This window comes from Acinonyx jubatus, chromosome A2, assembly GCF_027475565.1.
Source record: "Acinonyx jubatus isolate Ajub_Pintada_27869175 chromosome A2, VMU_Ajub_asm_v1.0, whole genome shotgun sequence".
NCBI classification, from domain to species: Eukaryota; Metazoa; Chordata; class Mammalia; order Carnivora; family Felidae; genus Acinonyx; species Acinonyx jubatus.
In genome coordinates this window covers 46,332,611-46,352,540 of record NC_069383.1, presented here as the reverse complement: position 1 = coordinate 46,352,540, position 19,930 = coordinate 46,332,611, and the positions used below count along the sequence as shown (strand labels likewise).

At 52.4% G+C, this 19,930-nt stretch overlaps 1 protein-coding gene across 3 annotated transcripts in view; it reads left to right on the top strand.

The window, feature by feature from the left end:
* The window catches only part of MINDY4 (MINDY lysine 48 deubiquitinase 4), a 109,217-nt gene that overhangs the window by 52,559 nt on the left and 36,728 nt on the right, over positions 1 to 19,930 (top strand). For all 3 annotated transcript variants that reach the window (XM_053218261.1, XM_027075208.2, XM_027075210.2), the window contains exons 7-12: positions 2,494 to 2,600; positions 5,082 to 5,198; positions 6,423 to 6,511; positions 15,404 to 15,505; positions 17,336 to 17,399; positions 18,472 to 18,537. In XM_053218261.1, coding sequence (XP_053074236.1) covers positions 2,494 to 2,600; positions 5,082 to 5,198; positions 6,423 to 6,511; positions 15,404 to 15,505; positions 17,336 to 17,399; positions 18,472 to 18,537 — 545 coding nt within the window. The remainder of the gene's footprint in view (positions 1 to 2,493; positions 2,601 to 5,081; positions 5,199 to 6,422; positions 6,512 to 15,403; positions 15,506 to 17,335; positions 17,400 to 18,471; positions 18,538 to 19,930) is intronic.

Below are 19,930 nucleotides of genomic sequence, written 5' to 3'. Positions count from 1 at the left end.
CGTGCTGAGATTCTGGAGTCTGGGGTGGTGGGGCACTTCCAGGAGAAGATATCTGTAGTCAGTGGGAAATAGTGATTAGGGTACCTGGAAAAAGAGGTATATGGGCCTTTATTATGTATTTCCACATACATACGTTTTCCTCCAAAGGGTAGATAAGGTGGTATGGGAAGCAAGCTCCCTTGCTTCTTTCAACCAGACACTTAATACCAGGGCCTTAAAAATAGCATTCTTAAACCACCGGCATTTGCAGATGGTTTTGTCTGCTTGGCCAACATGTCATTCTGGACTGCTTTGTTTTTCCTTTGCATGGCGGTCCCACCACATCTGGGCCTGAGGCCTGCTATGTGGTCCTGAACCAAATCCCTGCACAGGGGCCAACTTCCTCCTGGCAGAAGCCAAGGGAGGCTGCCTCCTTTTAGGGGCTCCACCCAATCTGGGCCCCCAACTTTCATCCTCAGATTTACTTCATGGAGCCCCGAGCAGGCACGTTTCGGCCCGGGCTCCCTTCCGGACAACCTCAGACTAAACAGAAGCCTCCAAATAGGCTTAAATACTGCCCCTTCTATGCCTCCAGGAAACAATCTGGCCTGAGTGATTGCAAGGAGCCCTTCAGGGCCTGGTGGAATCACTCAGGTTACTCTCCCCTACTCTGTTTTGGGCCTCAGCTGCCCAGGGTTGAATTAATCACACATCTCTATTCCTTCAGGGAACATTCTCAGTATTGATCTTTGCAAAGCCTTCCCCTTGGCCTCTCTCCCTTTCCTCCCTTCATCCTTCTTTCCTTCCCTCCCTCGCTTTCTCTCCTTCTCTCTCTCCTGCCTTTCCTTCATTTTTTAGCCCCTCCGCCACCCTCCCATGATCCTCCTCTCCTCAAGCAGTCATTCTCGTGTATTTAGTTGGTATCTGTTTTCTTGCATATTCTTGCAAAATGCATAGTGTTTGTGTGCATATATTTGTAATGGATGTAAATCATATTGTGTTATATATATATGTGTGTGTATATATATATGTGTATATGTGTGTGTGTGTGTATACATATATGTGTGTGTGTGTGTATATATATATATATATATATCTTATTTGTGTTCTTGCCTTCTCTACCCAGCACCCTGTTTTTAAGACCCATGCATGTTGCTAAGTGAACATCTGGTCATTATTTCAGGGTGCTTTTATAAGACCATGGTCACAGGGTGGCTTTTTCAGAGACCCTAACTAAGAAGAGTTTGCATTTAAATTCAGATTCTCATTTAAATTCCAGGCTTATTTTTAATTTTTGTTTTCAGCCTAAAGGTGGGAGGGTCTCCTTTTCAGTGGACTGGGACTCTGGGAGCTGGTCTTGTGCTGCTGTGCCTGTTCCTCCCCAAGGGAAGAAAAGGAGCCTGTAGGATGGGATATAAAACATGTGTCCTGGGGGTGTTGGCCTTTGGATAGCCTCTCCAGAAGAAGTGGGGCAGGGACAATGACATTTCTATAGTCCTAGATAATACAGAATTATAGGAGATAATGTTGATTTCTATGTCGTGTGGTGTACTTTTTAAATAATCATTTAGTCTCAGGAAAATGGGAGGCAGGGATGGTTCAACAGGCTCTCTGGAGACTGGTCTGCTCTGTTTTGCCAGCATAATTACCTTGGATTGTTTACACTTGGGTCCTTCCTCTGAGTGTTCTGGTAAATGCTACGGCTGTGGGTACAATCTTGAGAGGGAGGCCCGGCTGGGAGACCCATGCTGGGACCCTCTCTGGGCCTCCGTCACCTCAGCTGTAAGATGACTGTGAGTGGCAGGTGACTTAGTGGCCCTTCCAGCTGGAGGTCCAGGGAGGTCTGGTTGGCAGGAAGACAGAACGATCAGGAGCTGGCCTGGGTTTTATCGTGTCTCTGTCACTTTTCCATCTGTGTGATGTCAGGCCAGTCATTTCACTTCTTTAAGCCTCAGTTTTGCATCTGCAAGTAGGGGTGACAATAATTACCTTGTCCTGGGCTGTTATGGGACCTAGGCGTTAAAACACAAGTGGCTGGTAAGTGAAAGCTGTGACAGTGATAATCTGTTGTTATTTTATCAGGAACAGTGGTGTTTTTCCCCCCTAATTCTGCCCTCTTCATGTTTGCCCTCAGGCACAGGTTTGTGTGCCATGCCTACCTTTTGTAAGAAATGTGTCTGAGTGAGGCTCTTCTGGGCCTGACTCCGTGGCTTCGGCCCCAGGCTCCTGTCTCACTGCATGTCCACAGGCAGAGCTTTCTAGTGGACCGGTAACCACCTTGTGCCCGCCGGCATCCTTGTGCCATGGACCAGCATGGGACTGCGACAAGGAACTAGGGCCCTTACTCTGTCTTTTTTCCTTCTTGTGAAGGCCTGGGAGCCCCAAGGGGCAGAGGCAGGTGGAGGGTGGGGAAGCCCTCCCTTCCTTCAAACTCATCCATGCCCTTGGTGTTATTTCTTATTCTGTTCCCCATGGGTCATAACAAGGAGCTCACGTGCCCCGGTTTTCTTTCAGAGGATGTGGAGGATGAATTGGTAAGGGAAGAAGTCATCCTGTCTCCAGTCCCATCCATGCTCAAGCTGCAGATAGTGTCAAAGCCAATCGACCTCTCAGTGGCCAAGGTGCGTTGTCAACTTGAAAGTGCGCGTTCATACGTCTTGATTTGAATTGGTGTGAATTGGTGTGGTGTGAATTGAAGCTGTTTTGATGTGAACTGGTGTGGGTGAGGTGGTTATGATCCCCCTGACCCCAACCATCTTATGTCTCAGTCGTTGTTCAAGTGGAAATTCGGGCGTGGTATAGAAGAATCTGAACTGAGAGTCAGGAAAATGGGGGTGTGGTCTTCTCCAGGAAGAAGTGTGGGTACAGCCTCCTCCCACTCAAACATTCCAGGGTCTCGTGCTTCTTTTGGCCCGGAGCCGCTTCTGCACATCTGCAGTGGGCCACTCCAGAGTTGTGACGGCACTGGGAGAATTGTCCTCATTAGAGCGGCTCTGTTTTAGCGCTCGTCCCCCATGCTGGGCTTAGGCTGGGCTTGCAGTGAGGGAAGGACAGGAGGGTTTTAACAATTCCTCAGCACCACTGGGCTCACACCAGTGGCCTCCTGGAGGGACTTGAGAGGACTTAAGGGGCAGGTTCCTGGCCTTATCGGCCTCCTCTGCAGGGATGCCCTGGATTCCTCACCATCTCAGCTGCCAGATGGCCTTACCCCTCCCCTTGGCCAGTGGTTCCTGTGGGATGGAATGCTGCTCTTACACTATCCCACTGGCTTTTCAGCCAGGATCCAGGAGGAAAAGCTAAAATGTCTGGGGACACAGCTGACCCCCTATTTACTCAGGACAAAGATAAAAAAGTCAAAGATTTTTCTAGAGATTTTTTTTCCCCTTCCCCTTCCTCTCTTCCCTTTTCTTTCCCTCTTTCAAACCATGGAGGGCATGGGTGTGTGTGTTGGGGGGTCGGACACTTTTACATGGCCCCAAGCCTGGGAAAAGTGCTCTGGCTATCTGTAGCCACGAGGCTGTGATTATTTGCTGTGAACACAACACTCCTATTTTGGGAAGGGCCCTAGAGGCCCCTAACTTCAGACCACCCAGCAGTAGCATCTCCAAAAGCAGCTGGAAAAACTAAGGCCCACCCAGAGAAAAGGAGGGCTCAGGGCACATGGCATCCATAGCACCCAGGTTTCCAGGCTGTTAACTCTGTGACCTGGTGACCATGCTGTGCCTAGCTGGGGGCTGTCGTTCTGTGATTAAGAGAACAGACATGGGCTTCAGTCAGAAAACTCAAGTCCCTATAGTTTCTAGGCTCTCAAAAAACTCAGTTCAAATACACGGATGATTGTTGTTGGCACAAGAAGGAAAAGCAAACCCTGATAGATGAATTCACCCAGGCCTCTCTCCTCTGTGCCGCCAGCCCATGTTGATGGGCTGACGTGTTGACAAATGCTTCTGTCGCTGAGATTTTCTTAATGAAAAGCAAAAGAGAACCGATTCTAGAAGGAAATAATCTGAATCTGTAAGAAAGATCTGACCTGGAGCGGTGGCAACAGAATCCATGAGTTGGCCCTTCAGAGACCTTGGATGTAAAACCATGGTGGAGAGAGAGGAGGGAGCTGGCATAAGGAGGGGGTATCCAGGGAGAGGCTCTGCCTTCCAGGGCTGGTCAGGTGGAGGGGTTGGCACTTTCTGGGGCTCTGGAGGGTGGGGCTTTGGTTTATGGGAGATGAACTGTGAGATCAGTGTCATCTAGAAGTTTGGGGAAGACAGAGCTGTGGAAAAATGGAGGGGCTGCCTTGGGAGGGGGTGGGAACCCCTCCCTGGGTTGTTGGGGTTCAAGCTGAGTTCATGGGGGACCACTTGTGGGTAATATTGTAGAGGAGATTCTTCCCTGTAGTAAGAGTGTTAGAGCAGGGGCTGGCAAACTGTTTCCAAAAAGGGCCAGATCGTTTATTTTTGGCTCTCTGTTACAACCACTCAACTCTGCCATCGTAACGTAAAAGCCAGCATAGAGGCAAATGCCAACGTATGTAAGCAAATGGGTGTTACTGTATTTCAATAAAACTTTATCCACAGAACATGTGTGGGGCCAAGTTTGGCCTGTGGGACGTAGTTTGCTAAGCCTGTCTGTCAGCACCAGTTCTCAAATGTACCTGCACATTGGAATTGTCTGGAGAGCATTTAAAATCATAGATACTGGAGTCTGACACCCAAGCGTTCTGATTTAGTTGGCCTGGCATGTGGCCTGAGCATCAGGATGGTTGAACACTCCACAGGTGGTTACCGTGTACAGCCAAGAACCTCCAAGATCCCTTCTAGAACTAAAAGTTTCTGTTTCAGTTTCCCCTAAACAACCTACCAAGACTTGGGCCCAGGTCAGCACAGGCTGGTTTGGTTTATGGACGTTCCAGAGATGAGGCCCTCAGGATCGACTTTTCTCTTTTCTCAGATAATAATGAGTTTGCAAAAGAAAAAGAAAATAAATAACCCTGCTGGAAAACGGGATGCCCTGCTAGAATGCAAGACCAGCTCCTGTGGGAATCCGTAGACCGCGCAGTTATTGTTTGCTTTTAAGACAACTGACGAAACTCTCTCTTCTTTTGACAGGACATAAAGGCCCTTCTGTTTGGTTCCAGCTTTTGCTGTTTCAATGAGGAATGGAAACTTCAGAGTTTTTCCTTTAATGACAAAGCCTCATTAAAATACGGCATCGTGCAGAACAAGGCAGGTTGCTTTTAAGTTTCCCAGGGACATTTCTGTGGGCCCATCACAGACAGGGGCAGGATGTCCCCCAGTTTGGTAAGTCCTGCGAGCATTTCCTGAGCTCTTCAGTGCCAACTAGCCCTGTGTTTGCCAGGTTGTCACCCAGTGCTGGAATTTCATGTGTGGCTGGCAGAGCAAGAGCTGGGGAGTGTGACCCTTACTCTATGAAGACTTCTCCTCAGTGTCCAGAATCTTCTCTGAGAGGAGCAGAAGGAGGCTCTGTGTTTGTTGGGGGCATCAGAGTGGGTCCACAGGCAGAGTATTGGGAAATGGTTTTGCAAGCAGGGCTGGAGAGAGGACACTTGAGGCAGGAAGCAGCCTGAATAAAGGAGAGGCTTCGAGAAGAAGTGTGTGAGGAGGAGGTGTTTTCAAGACAGGGAAGTGTAGGCAGACAGGAGCAGGATTTGGACATGGTATGTACACATTTACCAAGTTACACACTTTAAGGGCTAGAAGATACTCTAAATCCAGCAGCCCGACGAGGTTCCATTTCTCAAATCCCAGGAAGCTCCCCTGCCCCACACTGCCCGAGGAAGAACCCCAAGACCATTAGCCTTTGTCCCTAGTGTGGCCAAGCTCAGCTCATTTTGCACCCCCAGCTCAAGGGCACCCACATCTGCTACTCTGATATTCCTTGTACTTGTTGATGCCTATAGGAATGAACCCCTCAGGGAGCCTTCTTCCTCTAACGTGGGGTGGGGGGGCAATAGAGACACACATAATGGGTGCTGAGGCAGGCCACACCTGGGCAAAAGATTGCTCACATAAGCAGAGGCTGCTGCAGGGGGTACTGAGGTGATCAGGGGAGACTTCCTGGAGGGGGAGGCCTTTAGGATGGGCCTCGAAGCTGAGTAAACTGTTGACACCCTCAGCCTGTGGACATGGAAGCATTTCTCTGGATGACTGGGAACCTACGGTGATGAACCTGGTTTTACATCTGACTGGTAGTGAAGGCCTGTTTTCTTCCCATGAGACATTGCAGACTTGCTCTTCTTCCAGTGCTGGGCACTGTGGCCTTTGTCACCCCCTCTCTGTGACTAGGCTCAGTGCTTTGCAGAAGTACTCAGCACATCAAAGGCCTGTGTTGGAGGGGCAGGAACTGGTGGGAGCAGGCTGGTTCTGGAGGAACAGCCAGGTTTGCCCTGGTCAGTCCTCACTGGTACTGATGTGTGTCCTTCTTTGCAGGGGGGTCCCTGTGGGGTTCTGGCAGCTGTCCAAGGCTGTGTCCTACAAAAACTCCTGTTTGAAGGAGATAGCAAAGCTGACTGCGTTCGGTAAGTCAGTGCTCATAATAGCAATATCTTCTTTTCCCAAGGCCTCTCCTCAGTGTCCAGAAAAAACAAGCAAGGAAGCATGTGTGTTCCCTGATATTTCCCGTCTTCTGAAAAGGGAAATGGCGACCGGCTAGCAGGTCCAGTGCTGACCAGTTGAAATGACCTGTATGCCCTTGCCTCTAAAAGAAGGGAGGGTCGTTAAGTCCCATTCCACGTGGGAAGCAGCTGCTGGAATGGCATCGAAACTAAGGCCACCCCCTCCTCAGCAGTTGAGTGCGGTAGCTGCCCAGCTCCCATCCACACCCACATCGACCCCCTGACCCCTTGACTGAGCCCAGGTCTCAGTTACCTCATGTTACCCCATGTTACCTCACCTCTGCCAACAGCCATTACCACACATTCCAGCCAGCCCCGCGGCACATTGCTTCCACTCCCTCTGGCCGTTTGTTTTCCACCTCACGCTTTAAGTGTTTGCACATGGACCCCCCCTCATTCTCATTTTCTCTCTCACTCAACAGACTTTTCTGGAACATCTCTGTGTAGGCACAAGTGATACAGACAGGAATAGATGCACTCTCTATGCTCCAGAATGCTCTGTGAGGGATGGATGGATAGAAAACCCTCATTCTATAGCGTGGCCAGTGCTAAGATGGAGGGATTGGCAAGGTGCTGGCCAGGGCTGGGGCTAGATGGCCGATTCGAGGAGACCGTCGTCTTACTTTTGTCTCTCTGTGTGCCCAGTTACTAGCTTGTTCTGAGTTCCCCTCAGACCTACAGAACTGGTGCGTCTCTTTCTTCTTTTAGTTGAAATATAACATGCATGCAGGAAAGTGCACATGTCAAAAACGTGCACGGCTCAGACGTGTTCTGCTCAATGAATTATAGCAAAATCCCACACTCATGAACCTCTCATGCAGATCACAAAAAAAATTACTTCCAGCACCCCAGAAGAGTCCTGCCTAGTAGATACCCCCATTCTCTTCCCAAAAGTTGAGATTAAACAAATTCTAAAATCACAGCTTAGTTTTGCCAGTTCCTGAATTTTAATTAAAGGGGCTTGCTCTTTGATGTATGTATTTCAGTGTCTTTTTTTTTTTTTTTTTTTTAAAGCTTAGGTGTTATAAAGACAGCAACTCATTCCCCATTCACCCATGTTCAGCTTCCTGGGAGATACGCTGGCTCCCCAGACATCCTGCCAAGCTCGGGACAAATGACACATCTTTTACCAGCTTAGAGGATTTTGCCTTAGACAGGGTCCAAGGGAAGGCAGCTTTTCATGCTTGGCATTTTAGAATGTGTCCAATAATATAATTTGTCTAATTACCAAGTAATCGTCAAGGTGTTTTATCTTAAGCTAAAAGATGCTAATTCTCAGCATAGCAGAACTGTAACCAGAAGCAGAGTGATATAACATTTCCACAGCAGGACCTCACCTTATTCTCCATACCCCGACCAGTCCACACATAGCTGCTCCTGTCTGTGCACGGCCATTCCCCATTGCGTGCTCTGGAAGGCCAGCCAGCAAAGTGCTGCCCACAGTGTGGACAGAGACCCTGCTGCCGACTCTCCCAGAGAGGCAGCACAGTGCTTGATGTTCTGGAATGTTCCCGACTAAGTGGAATTTGCTAAATGAGGGAGCTGCCCTCAAAGGGTGTGGGGACTGTCCCTGAGTGTACATGTCCCCACCTGCCTACCTTCCTTCCTTGCATTCAGAAGAAGCATGCAGGGAGGACTTGGCAGGTGCCTGGAGGGAATACACGGCTCAACAGGACAGCTGTGGCCTTGCCTTCGTGGCACCTATGACTGACCATGAGAGCCAGTCAGATAGGAGGCCTACAGGGGATGTGCAGGAAGCTTGGGGTTCACCCAGACATGAAGAGGGTGGGGCAGGCTTGTTGGAGGAGTGACATTTGAGTCTCACCAAGGTCTGGAGGTAATCAGGACTCCCAGTTGGCTTGACACACATCCTCGCACATGCTTATTCTCCCTCAGTTTCCCCCTTCCCAGCAAACCCCTTGCACTTGGTTCTGGGCTCCTCACCACACAGAGGCCATGACTTCAGGGAGGCCTTCCCAGACCTCCCTGGTTGAGATAAACCCAGGCCTGCCCCAAGGCCTCCCCACCAAATGGCACCCTTGTTCATGGACATCATTACCTGTCCATTGTCTGCTCCCCCCAATCCCCCAGCCCCTGGGAACACAAACCCCATGAGAACAGGGGCCTTCCTGGGCTGCCTGGTTCACAGCCTGTCTCTGGCATCCAGCCCAGGGCCTAGTCCACAGAAGAGGCCCTCAGAATTTTTGTTGAATGAACACATGGACAAATGCATGAGTTATCCAGACTAACAGGGAGGGGAGGGGAATGGTGTTCCGGTAAGGAGAACAACATGTGCAGAGGCCTGAGGGCAGGGAGAGCAGGGCCAGGAGCCAAGAGTTGCCTGGGGTGGCCGGGGCAGAGTTCGGAGGGGCAGGGTGAGACCGGGGATGGTGGTCAGGGACATGCTGCCAGAGGGGCCTTGGAGGCTTACCATCCGCTTGGGCTAAGTGTTGGCCTTGGCCCTCATGGGAGATGTCTCATAACTAATCTTGGCCCCTTCTCATTCAGAGCTGCTTTTGAACTTGGAGTTTGTACTTGGGGGACGTTGGGGATTGCTTCCCAGTGGTCAGGATGGGGTGTTTAAGTTGGTTCCAAGCAGGGCTGTTCCTGCCCAGGGCACAAGGCAGGCTTCGTTCCTTGTCACCCACCCCACCCACCACTAAGGGAGTATGCGAGCCTCTGGATCCACAGGTGCATTCTCCAGGGAACGCTTTGCTCTCCACACCAGGGAGTGCATCCAGGGCATGGAAAGCAAAAAGCCAACCTGGTTGTGGGTGCAAGTTGGGCTCTGGGTGGAAAGAAAACCGGGCCAGCTGTGTAAGCGAGGTTCTCTTCCATGTCCCGCCATCTGCCAGTCAGACACCAGCCAAATGTGGACTCAGGCCCAAGTTTATACTGACAGACCTCTGTTTAAGCACCGACTAGATGGAGAGTTCCATCAAGGCCTTGCTGGGAGGCAGGGGAGGGAGTGCAGCCTTGGCTTCCATGGGCTCCCTGTCGGCTGGGACCCTGCAAGAGGAGTTGGGGCCAGCCTAGATTGAAGGCCCTTGGCAGCCAGGCTGGTGGGGCTGAGCTGGGTCCTGGGGGCAGCGGTGGGTAGGCAGAGGGAGAAGGGGAAAGGAGGAGTGGCTGGGGTGTGTGTGTGGGGGGGTTCCAGGTGGGAAGGAGCCCCACTCTGTCTGCCTGGCTGGACCAGAAGAGGCCTGTGTTGAGTATCCACAGAGTTCGGCCTGCTGGCCAGGGCCCCCTCCTCCAAGAAGCATGGAAGGATTCATGCTGCAGAAGAGTGACCTCAGTTTTCTTTGGAGCCTCCCAGCTATGGGTGCTCCTGGTAAGTCCCTCCCCTTCCCACTCCCAATCCCTGCTTCCCTGGGCACTGCAACTAGGGCTGATCTCCACACAGGTGGAGTGCAGTGGGCTGGCTTTCTGTGTCCATCCATCAGAGCTCTTTCAGGGGCTCAGGCAGAAGTAGTTCAGAGGGGGACAAGATGGGGGAGGTCCAGTGGTGTTGGGCTTTTGGCGAGGGGCACCAGATGTCTACACATACACACACACACACACACACACACACACACACAGTCCTGTGCTTTCTTCTCCCCCTTCCCCTGCTATGGGGTTTTGAGGTGAGAGTGCCTCAGGGCCTGGAAGGTGATTGGGGGTGGAAGGGGAGAGTTCTTGTGGTTCAAGCTAGGACTTGGGTCAAGCAAAGGCCGGAGGAGCAAGGGGCTGGTGCCCAGGGCCAGCAGCAGAGGAGAGAAGTGAGAGCAGAGTTGGGGTTGCTGCTTTGTGATGGTGAGGCCCTGCAGGTCAGAGGCCACCCAGAGTTGTCCTTGCTGCCTGGGTCTTGGTGCATCCTGTAGGTGCCCATGCTGAGGCAGGAAGGGGTGCCTGGCTCTGTGCTCCTTAGCCCCTTCCAGGGTGGGGCATGCTAGGCTGGGTCCAGAGACCTGGACTGCAGGGCCTCACCTTCTCATTGGTGAATCTCTATCTTGCCTAACTTTGACTCAACAAGGAAACACAAATGAAGTCCTTTGTAAATCATCAAAGGCTGTGCAAGAAGGTGGGACCATATGGGGAAACTGAGGCTCAGAGAGGGAAGATGCTGGCCCAGGGTCACCCCTGGCACCTATGGCCGAGCCCTGTCTGCCATCCCATGCTGCTGTGCCCCAGAAGAGACGCTGAGAAGTGGGAGAGCCAGAGAGGTCAGGAGTGGCTGGCACCAGGAGGCTGATGTCATGAGTTTGAAACACTTGAATGCTGGACTCCCAGACAGATTCTCAGTGACCAAGGTGCGGCTTTGTGTTTTACAAAGGGCTTCTGGGAAGACCCTCCCCTTTTCCCCTAATTTGGAAAAACTCAGTACAGAAGAGTACGAAGAGTAATACGGAAACACCTAGGGGACCCACTGCCTCACGTGAGCAACGGGTGAAGTCCCTGCAGCAACCTTAGTCTCGTCCCTGCAGCAACCTTAGTCCCCGGCTCCTGCAGTCTCATTGATGTATTCATACAATTTTAATATGGATGGGTTGGGTCACTGGTGTTGCTGCATGGGCTGTGTGTGCTGAGTTGGGTTTGAGGCTTCAATACTTCCTTTTGACTCTGAAATTCCAGGATTTCAGAAATGACCCAACTGAAAAAAAAACAAAAACAACGCAGGCGACCTGCTCTGTTCTCTTCAGGAGCAGCACGGTGGCCTGGCTCGCCACAGCGAGGCGAGGCGGTGTCTGCAGCTGCCCCACTCTGGGCCCTCCTCGCACCCTCCGCCCACACTCACAGCTGATGGGGGTAATGGTTCTGTGAAAGCAGCGTGGAGGATGTGACTGCGCCCTCCAGGGAAGTCATGCTGAAATAAAGGCCTCTTGGCAGGGATGGTGTTTTTTTCTGCAGGACTGTCTGGCTTCATTAGGACCTATTCCATCAGGCCGGCAGCTGGCCTCTCCTCCATCGGGAAGGACAGCACCCGGTGACAGGACTCCGTGTTTTTCCACTTGAGGAGGGCTGTGCCTGTGGCTGGCTGTGGGAAGACCATGAGCCCCACTCCCCTGCAGGCCTAGAGAGAGCCACAGACAAGATTGACGGCCCCACGCCTCCTCCCCTTTGGAATTGTGAAATTCAAGGGCCAGAGAAGGAGGGGCACTTGCCCAGGGCCTGTCTGGCTGGACACTAGGAGCAGAGCCAGGCCTGGACCCCAGGTCAGCTGGTCCCCAGACCAGCCTTCTTCCCCTCCCCTGCAGCAGCTTTTGACCCTGAGAGGGAGCAGAAAGCCTGCAGTCGTTCCCAGGCCTTCCTCTGGATTGTCTATAGATGCTGTAGGCTATCTCGAGATAATCAGGATCAAAACATCTCTTTAATCTGAAGGACTTAAGTAGTTTAAGCAACTATGTAGGATGTATTACTCTCTTACGCCCTCCACCATCCATAGACACGTATCTTCGGTCTGTACTTCTGTGAGGAAGTAGGTGCTTAAAGAAACTGTTCTTGCTTGAGGAGCCTGGCTGGATGCTAGATTCATGGTAGGAGTTTGATGAACGTGTGTCTGATTGATGAAGACAACACAGGACCACCCCTGTCATTGAGGTTTTGCAGGTGAAAGCCGGGAGTTAACCGAGTGAAGCTGGAGTCGGGGCAACTCACCACAGCGCCTCCTTCCTCTCGTCCTTGGCACGGACAGCCCTGTCTACCCTGTGGCTGGTTAAACGGCAGAGATGGCAATGCTGGAATGATGCTTGGGGGCATCTGGCTCAGGGTCTGCCTCCATGCGGGAAGGCGAGGGTCAGCGAGGGCGAGGGGCTTCCCCGAGGCCTGTGAACCAAACCTGGAACTAAACCTGGGCCCGACCACTGCACTCTTCCACTTTGTTCTCTAGAAAGACGTGTCTCAAGAGAGCAAGCTAGAGAAGACTCAGGGAAGGATGCAGAGACTAGAAGCGTTTCCAGAAGGAAGCCAGTGAAAAGAATGAGGATTTTTGTGTAGAAATGCAGAGGTTCCGAGGGGCTGTAATCAGTCTGTGAGAGAGATCAGGAAGACACGGGCCGGACCGAAGAGCCAGTGTTGTCCGGTGCTGAAGAGCTGAGCTCGAAGGCAGAGGGATGCTGATTCCTAAGGCAAGAGCTCCAGACAGTTGGTTCCACTTCCCCAAGTTCTCCTTCCTCCCTCAATGCTGTTTTGATTTTTCCAACTTTACGGACTGTGTGGTTCACTTGGATGAATCATTTAGTCGCTGTGCCTCAGTTTTCACATTTGAAAGGGGCAAGGATGCTACTGCCGTTACAGGGTGGCTTTAATGACTAATGGAAGAATACACGTGAAGTGTTTCTAACCGCGCTTGGCATGTGATAAGCACTCAATATGTGTCGATTGTTGAATCTCATTTGTGGCTACACTGAGAAGCTTTCAGTCGAGCACATGACTTGCTTCAGCAAGTTCATGTAGAACACAGTGAATGTTGAAAGGTGACCTCTTAGTTCCCTGTCTGCAGGTTTTCCAGCATAGATGTTCTAGGCAGAGTCTACAGTGCAGAGACGATTTTGCACAACTCGTACCCATGGCAAGGGTTCTAACCGGGGAGTACCCTCGTCGCACCTGTGATGTGGGAAGAGCCCACAAGGGTGAGATGGGGCGGAATGCTGGTCGGGCACTAGCTGTAACAACCCCTCTGGGGAGCAGGGCATCCCGGTCCTGGATGGGGGCAGGAAGAGGATTGGCAAGGGTACTCAGGAGGTATGATTGACAGGACATGACGGTCACCCGGGTGGGGGCAGGGCAGGAAACAGGATCCATGGGGATGACGAAGCCCACTTTCATAGATTCTGAATCCAAAGAGATAAATGTCCAATCCTTTCTCCTTTGTCTGACAAGCCCTGCCTTCCTGGCCCCCCCTTAGTCCTTGGCATCACCTCTCCGGAAACCCAGAACAACATTTCCTCACCTTTTGTTTTCATAGCTGATGGTGACCCGGGCCAGTGCTCCCCGCACAGCTCGGGCTGCCTGGCTTGGTGATGGCGTGGTAACCATTTCCTCGAGGAGCTTGGCGGGTCTCCAGAGGCTGCAGAAGTACCAGGCAGTCTGCCATTTCATTTTTCAAGTGGGTTGAGGGTGGCTTGTTACTTTCACACCAGATGTCAGGAGTTCACCTTCCTGTCACCATGGCCAAAGGGGGGACTTGATGTTTCCATAGAGACAACAGTAATAGGTATTGGTTATTGAATATTGACCACGTGCCAGGTGCTGGGCTATGGACCTTACACACATCGTCTTGCTTAAAGCTCCCAATGCTATGAACGAGGTCCTCTTGTCATCTCCAGTTTATGGAAGGGGAAACTGAGGGAGGGCTATGTCACGTCACCTCCCATTTTAGTCGTTTGACAGCCTGGATGCAGACAACTGGTTCTGTGTCTCAGGCACTGGGGAGTAACCACGTGCTGCCCACCATGGTGACCTGTGTCCGGGTCTCCTCGTTCCCATTTCTCCAGTTTCTTCCTCCTCCCCCACCTCCGCAGCTCAGCACGGAGCTCAGATGTTAGTTGGCTACTGAAAACATAGAAAACCACCCCCGCTCCGCCCTGTGTCTTCCTTTGAGCCCCAGTGGGGTCTTCATCAAGGCACCTTTGTTAGGAAGAGCCTAACAGGCTGCTTTTGTAAGAATGTAATTTTTATAAGAGTTTAGAAGAAATCCATGGACTTCAGGGGTGGGCAAGAAGTACAGCTCTCAGGAGCCCTGGGAAGGTGAAACTGAAGGAAGTGTCTGTATCAGGCTGTTGCCTGTTCTTCCCTCTTGCTCGTGTCACACAACAGGGTTTCTCTGTTACCCCTTTTATCGTAAGACGTCTCTCTGCCATTTTTGACATTGCTGGCTGCCTGTTCTGCTCAAAGCCCACTTGCTTCTAAAACTATGTAACAGCACCATCTCCCAGCCCAGCCCCTACTGCCTTGCCACTTCCTGCCTTCCTCTGCCTCCCTGGTACGCCAGAGTTCTGGGTGTTTCATCCTTGGCCACCACCTCTGCCCTTCCCCATCATCTCTTTGGGGAATCTTAGCCACTCAAAGTGCTGAGGACTCCTCACATGCTGGTGGTTCATAAACTTATACTCAGTGCCAGCTGCTGTCCTGGGCTTTAGATGGGTCAGATAGCTTCACCTGGGGGTCCCATGGGCACCTCCAGCTGCTCCCCCAGTTCTCCTCTCTGCCTGTATTCCTCATTTCAGTGAACAGCACCACTGTGCACCCACGAAAGCCCCAGAGATTACCCCGAATCCTTCCTCTCCCACATCCCACGCCCTATAGCTAACCAGCAAGGCAGGCTGTTCTCCCCTCTGTACCCATGACCTCCTTTCCTGTGGCTCATGGGAGTGAAGGGCACCTGCTTGCACAAGCCATTGTCTCCAGGGGCCTGGATATTGGGACTGGTCAAGGCTGGGTCAGGGCAGTACCAGACCTTTGCCAGGGATGGCTACCTTTCCTCGGGGTGGCAGTAGCTCCAGAATGCCTTCAGCTCAGCCTTCTGGGCTCTGTCAGAACGCACTGCACTGGCTTACACATACCTCGGGCCCTGCCAAGCCTCCAGGGTCCCCTTTGCTCCCTGGGCTGTTTCCTCAGCCTGCTCCTCCTCCAGCCCCACCCGGGGCCCCTCCCCCAGGGCTCTTCCCTTGGCCCTCCTCTGAGGAGGCCCTGCTGGGAGTCCCTGAGCTCTGGGGCCCTCTGTGTGGCAGAGGAAGGAATCGGCTATCTGCTGCAGGGCTACGCGGTCCCTGGCTTGTGTCCCTACCGGCATAAACACGTTCTCTTTTTCCTCCTCAGGCCACTGCAGCCTTCCAATGCCCACAGGACCCACTGCCTCGCCCTGGCCATCGCAGACATTGTGTGGCGGGCCGGGGGCCATCAGAGAGCCGTGGTCACACTGTAAGTGCTTCTCAGGGCCTTGTCACTACCACTCACGTGGGGCACGGCTGCAGGCAAGCTGGCTGTGTGCTTTCCTGTCCTTGGGGAAATTGTCTTTCCAACAGGCTGTCTGTGCGTCCTCCTGGGTGCCTATCATGTGCCCCATGTCAGTGTGAGCCCAGAGAGGCAGCCCCACACTTGGGAGAGGTCTGGAGGGGTCTCCATGCAGCTCCATTCTCCTCTCTGCCGAGGGTCACATCTGTCTCGCCTTCCTCCCTGGGGAGCTTTGGGGGACACAACCCTCTGGCCTAGGCAGCCTGCTCCCCTCTGTATTTCTGACCCCGTGTCCTTGGCAAACAGCCTCTCGGTAACCAGTCACCCTCTGATTCATACCACTCTCCTAGTCCCAAAGCATGCTCCTGTCCACTTTGTCACCTGGACCCCTGTTCCACTGAGGAAGAGACTTACCCCACTGCCTCCATCCTCCCACAGGTGGAGGACGCCATCCGTGTAGTCCACATGGGCTGCTCTTCAGTCTGGCCCTTCACAGTGGGAGCATCAGTCCATCCCAGGCCTGTGGCTAAGCTTTAGTAAAAAGGATGCCTTTGGGGGCCAAAGATTACACTCTGGTGGGGTAGAAGGGTCCGTAGAGCACACTGCTAAAGAGAGAGGGCTCCTGGGCGCCTGGGTGGCTCAGTTGGTTAAGCGGTGGGCTTTGGCTCAAGTCTAGATCTTGTGGTTCGTGAGTTCAAGCCCTGCTGATAGCTCGGAGCTTGGAGCCTGCTTCAGATTCTGTGTCTCCCTCTCTCTTTCTACCCACCCCCCACCCCCCCATGCTTGCTCTCTCTCTCAAAAAAAAAACAAAAAAAAACCCAAAAAACAACCAAAATTGAAAAAAAATTAAAGAGAAGGGGCTCCAGAAGCTAACTCCTGTTGCTTATTGGCTGTGTGGCTTTGGACAATTGACTCAACCTCTCTGCACTTCATCTGTTTACTCATCTGGCAAATGGGGATGATAGTAATGATTATTTGGTAGAGTGACTGTGAGAATTAAATAAGTTATATGTAATAAGTGACTATATTACCAGTTTAATCATTTACCCACATGAATACATAGTGCATAATAAATGTGAAGTACTTAGGACAATGTCTGGCACATACTAAGTACCATCTCAGTGTTGGGTATTATTGTTGTTCCTGTCGAGTGCTTGTCCTTGGTACTCGTGCCCCAGTTAACAGATTAGCCCTGGCCCTTAGGATCTGCATGGCCGTGCTGAAAGCAGATGGGACAAAAATTCAATTTCTCCCTGTCTTATGGATTAGAAAACAGGAGCCCAGAGAGGGGCAGTGGCTGGTCCCAGCCCAGGCAGCAGGCTAATGACCCAGTGGGCCCCAAACCCCACTTTTAGTGCACGCCTTCCTGGGCTGCACATGCAGGGTGTTGTGTAAACGGACGTGGGGTTAGGGTGGGAAGCCTCAGGCCAGAGGCTGAAATTCCTCCCAGCCCTGAAAATGAAGGACAAGTCAGCATTCCTCCGTCTAGAAATCTATTTGTCAGTGGTGGGTGAGAGGCAGGCTTCCTCCTGCCAGGACTTGGGTTTGGTTACCCTAAGCTCTCCTCCTGCCGTCTTTTTTCCATTCCTTTTCCCACCCCCACTAGTGGAGTTCTTTGGACCCAGCCTAGTGGGTGAGTACAAAGTGGGGGAGAAACAAGAAACCCTTGGTCCCGTTCTTTCCTCTGGAGCCTCCTTTTTATTTGTCCTCATTTAATGGCACATGTGGTTTCACCCTGGCTCAAGGGCATGTCTTCTCCCCATGCAGAGGACTCATGCATCTCCCTTTCCTTTTTAGGGCTTCAGGAACACAGCATTTCAGTCCAACAGGGAAATACAAAGCAGATGGAGTCTTAGAAACAGTACGGCTTTCTGGAAAATTATCACGCAACCTTTGGCTTTGTGTGGGGACGGTCTCCTTTCATATAAGTAAATCCTCTCTCAGCTGGGGATGGGCCAGCCCTCCCTGCAGCCCAGGCTAGCAGATCCTCCACTTGGGATTGGGGTGGGGGCAGAGGTAGGAGTTCGGGGGTGGGCTTTTGCCAGGACTGGCTTTATGGCCAAGAGGCCAACAGGCGCCCTGTCACAGAGAAGAGCAGGCCATACATAGCGCCTTCTGGCCGGACCACAGCCCTCTCTGTCCCTCTGTGTCTCTTCAGCATCCTCTCTGGGGTTGTTGCGAGAGGGCAGTGGGGTGGTATGGAGAGGGAGGGGGGTTTGAGGGTGGGGAAGAGCTTGTGCGGGACAGAGCACCGGCCATAAAGCCAGACCTGGTGTGACCTAGTAAGGGAAAGAAATGAGAGACGTGAGAATACAAAGTGACATTTTCCACGAGTGGACCTCCTCTGCACTGAGGACTTTTTGTTTTACCTAGTTTGCTTCATTTGACCTGAGTCTGAGTCTGGGCGCATGTGGCCCCGGGATCCTAATTGGGGGTCTCACCTGGTGGGTGTTTTCTCTACAAATGGCTTTTTCCTGTCCTGCCTGAGAAAGCAAAGGAGACTCATACCCGCAGCTTCCCGCCAAACTCAGGACACTGCCTGCTGGGCTTAGAGCTGGGTGGGTCTCTTGCCCCGGCTCCCCTGCACCCCCAGGTGCTTCTCAGATCCCGCTTGTCAGTGGGGGGCAGGCACAATGTGGGCTCCTTTGCTTTGGCTCCGCCACACCTCCATTCCAGGGCTCTGTAGGCCTGGTGTGGCTGGCAGGGTGGAATTCACCCCCGAGACCCCAGCTGGGCCCTGTCAGCCTTTTAAGTTGCACACGGGTCTGGGCCTGTGTGCCTCCCCGCCCCAGCTCTCAAGGTCACCCGTCTGACTACAGGGACATTTCCAAGTGGGTTTTGTAGCTGCTGAAGCCGGGGTGGTGGGAGATAATCCAGGACGTGGAACCATCGGTGAGGCTTGGGCAGCTCACCCTGTGGGTCTGTCTCCTCAGCTCACACTGCACAGTTTGACCTGCTATGAGGAGCTGGTGACTTTTCTTCAACAAAGCATCCATCAGGTATGAACAGTGGTTTATTTGGGGGGATGTGCATGGTAGAGCTGTCTGCTTTCTTTATGGAGACCCTGCTCAGAATATCCCGGCTGGGTGGGGCCTCCAGCACCCTGTCTGCTGGCGGAGATCTGTGCCCCCACCCCTTGCTGTGAGATGGGGCGGAACACATCCAGGGCCTGAACAGCACAAAGTACCGTGGGAATTCAGGGCTGTAGCCTCACTGGTTTTGTGGAGGAAGGAGCCCAAGCCTCCCTGGTAAAGGGCATGATTACTGGAGCCTTCTGCCTGGGTTCCAATCCAGGTAACACCCCTTGCTTAGTAGCTCTGTAGCCTTGGGCAACTTATTTAGCCTCCCTGTGCCTCAGTTTCCTCATCTGTAAAATGGGGCTGATAAAAACGGTGCTTAGAACTAGCGTGCCTGGTTCAGTGTGGTCAGTGATTTTAGCTTTCGTTGTTGATATAATGGTCACCACTATCACAATTATTTAAGGTAACCTTGAGACTGGTAAGTTGTAGACACGTACAAATGAGGGGGAAGCATTACAGGGGCAGGGTGCAGCATGAGCCAAGGCCAAAAGATGACCTCTGAGATTCCCAACTGCAAGGTCTCATCTTCTGATATCTGTGTGTCAGGGTGGAAGGAAAGAAACAGCGCTGAGGCCTTCTCTCCTGGTGTGCAAGCAAATGGTCCATGCCTCTTCGCCTTTCTTTCAGCCTTCTGGGCTGTGGGATGAGCTCTTTTAGGTTCCCAAGAAGGCGACTTTGCCTAGAGATTTGCTGGCGAGCCCGGGTGGTGGGACTGGACATTCTGCTCTCTTACTATCTCCTGTTCCCTGAAGGCACTGTGCGTCTGGGCGGAGCCAGGGAAGAGTGGTCACAGACGCTGCTTGGGTAGGAAAATGGGGCCTGTCCTGAGACCACTGTGAGGCAGGTGTGCGGTCACCGAGGTGCTGACTCTTCAGAAACTTTCTGCCCGAGAGCTGTTGCCCAGAGATGATTCAGTCCGAGGAGCCTGGCCCATGTCCCCAGCTTAGGACGCTGTCTTTCTGCACTGACCGTTCCACCTGGCCTTTATGGGAGGTGCAAGAGAGGGGCTCTGGCATGGGAGGGGTCCCGGCCTAGACTGGCTGCCACCTGCTCCCTGTTTCTGGCTCTCTCTGGTTCTTCACGGACATAACCCAGTGGGCTGTCTGCCGATGCAGTGCACTTCCCAGCTCGTGCACACAGCTGTAGGAGTCCTGGAGCAGGGACCTGAGGGCCCCTGCTAGCTTATTCCTCAGCCACATGGGGCCCTTGGGAAAGTCACTGGGCCTTAGTTGCCTCATCTAGAAAATGGAAGATGGAGCAGTTAGCAGGTAACTTCCAGCTCGTTACTGTCCAGCTGTGGTTTTTAAAGAAG